Source organism: Sinocyclocheilus anshuiensis, unplaced genomic scaffold (assembly GCF_001515605.1).
Source record: "Sinocyclocheilus anshuiensis isolate Anshui unplaced genomic scaffold, SAMN03320099.WGS_v1.1 scaffold62, whole genome shotgun sequence".
NCBI classification, from domain to species: domain Eukaryota; kingdom Metazoa; phylum Chordata; class Actinopteri; order Cypriniformes; family Cyprinidae; genus Sinocyclocheilus; species Sinocyclocheilus anshuiensis.
The window spans coordinates 1628281-1632606 of NW_015544180.1; the positions used below are offsets into that span (position 1 = coordinate 1628281).

Here is a 4326-nt window from a genome sequence, read left to right on the forward strand (position 1 = left end):
TAACTTTTTCAGAATGTTAGCTAAAGTTCTAAAATGATCCCTGTTAGCTGGGAATGTGACAAAGGAAAGAAAAACAATGTCAGTCATTTATTGTGCTTTTAAACCCTTTCCCCACTTCGGTATCGAAACGGGACTTGTTTTGAGAAGAGGCACTAGCTAAAGTGCTTACATCAGTTTATATTCAACTGCTATCGCTATTGTTTAGGACTCAAGTTAGAAATCATAAATCTATATAGGTTCTGATTCACTGTACGTATAAACAGTGCAGGTTTTGCAGCAGTTCTGGAAAAACAGTTTCAGGCTTCTAGTCCAGCATCCAGGCATGAAGCCCTTGCGTTTGCTCTACATATGAGAAGAAAGTCTGGATCCTTCCCAAGCCGACCCGGAACTGATGGAGTGGAAAGCTTGCGCTGGAAGCAGGAACGGGTCAAGGTGGGACGCTTAAAAAAAGAAACCTGTCGAAGTGGGACACTGCTGCAAATTCCTCCAGCTGGATTGTTTGTTGACATCATTAGCTCTCCTGTCTCGCTCTCTCAGACAGTTACTTCAGTCTTGCTGGCGGTTCTGTACTGATGATGGTGATGTCCAGGTATATACTGCAGGTGGTCCACCGTATGCATGCGGCGGCTGGCGAACGCCTGCCTTTTGTTGCCCACCTGCGCGCTGTTCACAGTCAGTGTGTTGTAGGACTCGTTGTTGCTGCTGCTGGGGTGCGAATGCATCTTCATCATTTTGTAGTGCCTGTCCATGACCGGTGTGGTCGGCACGAACATGTCCGTATGCGACAACGCCCGCGACATGGCCTTCTCCCGGAAATCGGAGCGCCGCAAGGACAGCATCTTATCCGGCGAGAGCAGCGGGTCCTGGGAGTGCAGTCGGTCAGTCGACAGCAGCTGCTCCTCAGAGAGGATGCGTCCGTGGTACGGGGACAGACCGCCGGCACCGCTGCTGTACGATCTCAGGCCGTAGTCCCGGTGCGGTTTGGAGCGGGCGGGCGAGAGCACGTGGTCCTGGGACATGGCGCGCTGCACGCGTTTGGGCTTCTGGCGCTGCGCCGGCGGATCCACGTTCAGCTTGATCATGTGTGTCTGCAGGTTGCCGCCGCGAGGCGTCGGATCGGGTAAATGATGCTTTCGGATGTAGTACTCGTCGTCCTTGCCGCCTGAGAAAGAGAGAGCAGAGCACTGTGGTTACCGGAAAACTAAAACTACTGAAAAACATTTATGCTTTATCAAATACAATAAACATTAATACTAAAATACGATTTAAAAATTTTTATCTTATTTTTTCAGTTAGTTGCCAAGGAAACACTTGTCATTTTTCTTTAGTTTAAAACTTAAAATAAGTAAGTAAATAAACTAAAACTGAAATAAAATGATAAAAAATTAACACGTGTGTGTATATATATATATATATATATATATATAAAAACAAAAACACAACACAACTGCTGAAAATCATTTGTGATAGTTGAAATAAAATGGACATTCACTGAAATAAAATCAAATATAAAAACTTTTTATTTCTGTTAACATGTCCAATTTAGAAATGCAGTTTAGTTTAAGTACTAAAAAAAGAAGAAGAAAAAAACATATAAAAAAAAAACATAAATAAAAAATTCTATATTGAACAAGAACAAAAACTAATGAAAACAACAGAAACACACGAAAAATATGCTTAAAATTAAAATGGAAAATATACAAATGTAAACTAATAAACAAATAAATAAATAATAAATACTATTATACTATATTAAGTATACTAAAATAACACTGGATCAGAGTCAAATAAGCAGAAAACAAACACAGAACAAACTCTGACTGATAAGAACAAAAGTCTGTCCTGAGTTGAATTTTATTACTTAGAGTTTGGAATAAAAAAAATGCAACTGATGCCAAAGCTACAAGTCCAGCAGAAACTATTTTGCTGATGGAAAAATGCGGCACTAAATTGTTTTTTTATGTCTTTGTTTCCTCACTTTCTCAGTTTTTATCGCTCTGTTAATCTTTTTCTTGTTTTTCTCAACAATGGCTCAGGAAACACAAAGTCGGAGTCGATGCTGCTATTATGAGTCTCTCCGGATCAGGGATATGTGTGTGTGTGTGTGTGTGTGTGTGTGTGTTTATGTGGGATGTGTAGAGTTTGTTAAGGAGCAGATGAACTCAAGAAGAGGGCATTTCTCCTGAGATGTTGCTCTAATTTTTTTCTTTAGTTACTCATGAAGCAGGTGTTTGGGATGCAATCCTTGATGATTATAATGATGATGATGATAATCATAATAATAATAATAATTTTACTATTATTATTACTAAATAAAATATTAAAAAATATTACTATTGTAATTATACACTGTAAAATAAAATGAATATTTATGAATGATAACTTATTAATGATAAATTATTATTATTATTGATATTATATTATTATTATTATTTTAATACCCAGAAAATAAAATGAAATGTTTACAAACAACACTATATTAATACTTAAACACTATATTACACTATATTAATTTAAACGTGTATTTTATTTCCCCCTCACTCCACAACAAATAACAAATATAGTTAATGGTATTCAGAACAGAACAAGAATGAAAAATATATGTATTAAAAGAACATAAATTGTAGTAGCATTCATTATGAACAACATTTTATATATATATATATAATTATAATAATATATAATTAATCTTATCTATATTAATATCTGATCTATATGCTTTTTTGTCACACCTGAATTTTGTGTTAACATTTTTTAAGTTTTGGCAGTCCAAGCAAATTTGGACTCAAGAAAGGTTCATTTATCACACTAAAGATTAAGTATATTAACTTCTAACTGTAATGTAAAAAAAAAAAAAAACTTGTCCAAAAAATGAAATCAATAAATTTAACAACTTCTTTTACTAGCTTGTAGTGTAGCTAACTACTTTTCTAAAAGTTGTAACTACTTGAACTGATGACAAGCTCCAGTTTTTAAGTCGCTTCCCCAAAATCGATGACATAATTTCCTTCCTGAGCAGCAGTGGACAGAGACTGCAGCTGCAGATGAATGTGTTTGTGAGCGTTCAGTATGAGACCAGCTATCGATTCTCCACTGAACTGTTTATCTTGGAGCTAATGAAGACAGGTTCCGATAGCTGGCCGGCTGGTGTAGTTCAGAATTACCATCACTGACAGCGCAGGCTTCTGGCAGACGCCGATGTGAGGGCATGACATTAGACGTGAAAAGGTCAGGCGAACTGCCTACGGGCCAATGGTCACTCCGGACCCCAGAGCTCAATTATCCGCTCAGATACGACGGCTTCAGATCAGCATGCAGTAATGCAATCTAATGCCACAGATGTCCAATATGAGCATCCGGGATGAAGTCCACTGGACGTACCATCACAAGAATAGGATGAATGCTAATCTCTCAGGTCAGCTACAATATGAGCCAAAGGGAGCAACCTTTTTATTGTCTTTCTCTTATTTATCATGCTAAATAACTCTTTTTTGCTTTCTCAATCTTTGAGAATGTAATTTAATGTTTATTTATTAACAGACGACCCATAAAAGCCAGTCGTTCCCCTGTAAATGCTGTTTGAAATTTTTAATAGTTAAAGCTAATTTTGCATATTAATCCTGTAGAGCCTGAAAATAAATAAATAAATATCAGTCACTCTATATTTCCCAATAATATATCTTAGTAAGATGATAGTTTTTATGATCATCTCTCAGTCATCAAAGTCAAAGTCTGCTTTATTGTCAATTCTTCCCCATGCACAGCACATACGTACAGAGAATTGAAATTGCGTTACTCTCAGACCATTGGTGCATACAGATAACACAGTAGAACGTAAAAATACAGATAAATACAGATTAAATATATATATAAAATACAACTATACAAATATACAAATAAGGACATGTAAAAAAAGATAAATAAAGCAGCACAAGGCACATGGCAGATAAAGTGCAATCCAGTGAAGTAAACAAACAGTGCAGATATAATGACTGTAGTGCAAAAGAGCTTATTCAGTCTGATTAAAGTGACAAAAAAGCTCAGAGAGCAGTTCTTTATTTAAACTGTCAGTAGAGGTAGTTGAATGTGGTCAATGCTGAATGAGGTAGTGAGCAGACCAATGCTGCACAAAGTGACTGGTGCAGGTCACAGTGTGTTAGTGGGAGGGGGCAGTGGAAGGACCTGGGGTGGGGGGCAAGGTCGGGAGGGAGTTCAGCTTCCTGACTGCCTGATGAATGAAGCTGTCCTTCAGTCTGCTGGTCCTGGCCTGGAGACTCCGCAGTCTCCTCCCTGATGGCAGCAGACTGAAGAAGCTGTGTGTTGGGT

The 4326-nt window shown here is 37.7% G+C and overlaps 1 protein-coding gene across 1 annotated transcript in view; it reads right to left on the reverse strand.

Moving 5' to 3' along the window:
* Positions 1–326: 326 nt before the first annotated feature.
* Positions 327–4326, reverse strand: part of LOC107696366 (protein shisa-6 homolog) — a 106204-nt gene continuing 102204 nt past the window's right edge. The window contains exon 8 of the mRNA XM_016496668.1: positions 327–1162. Within this exon, the coding sequence (XP_016352154.1) occupies positions 534–1162 (629 nt within the window). The 3' untranslated portion in view covers positions 327–533. The remainder of the gene's footprint in view (positions 1163–4326) is intronic.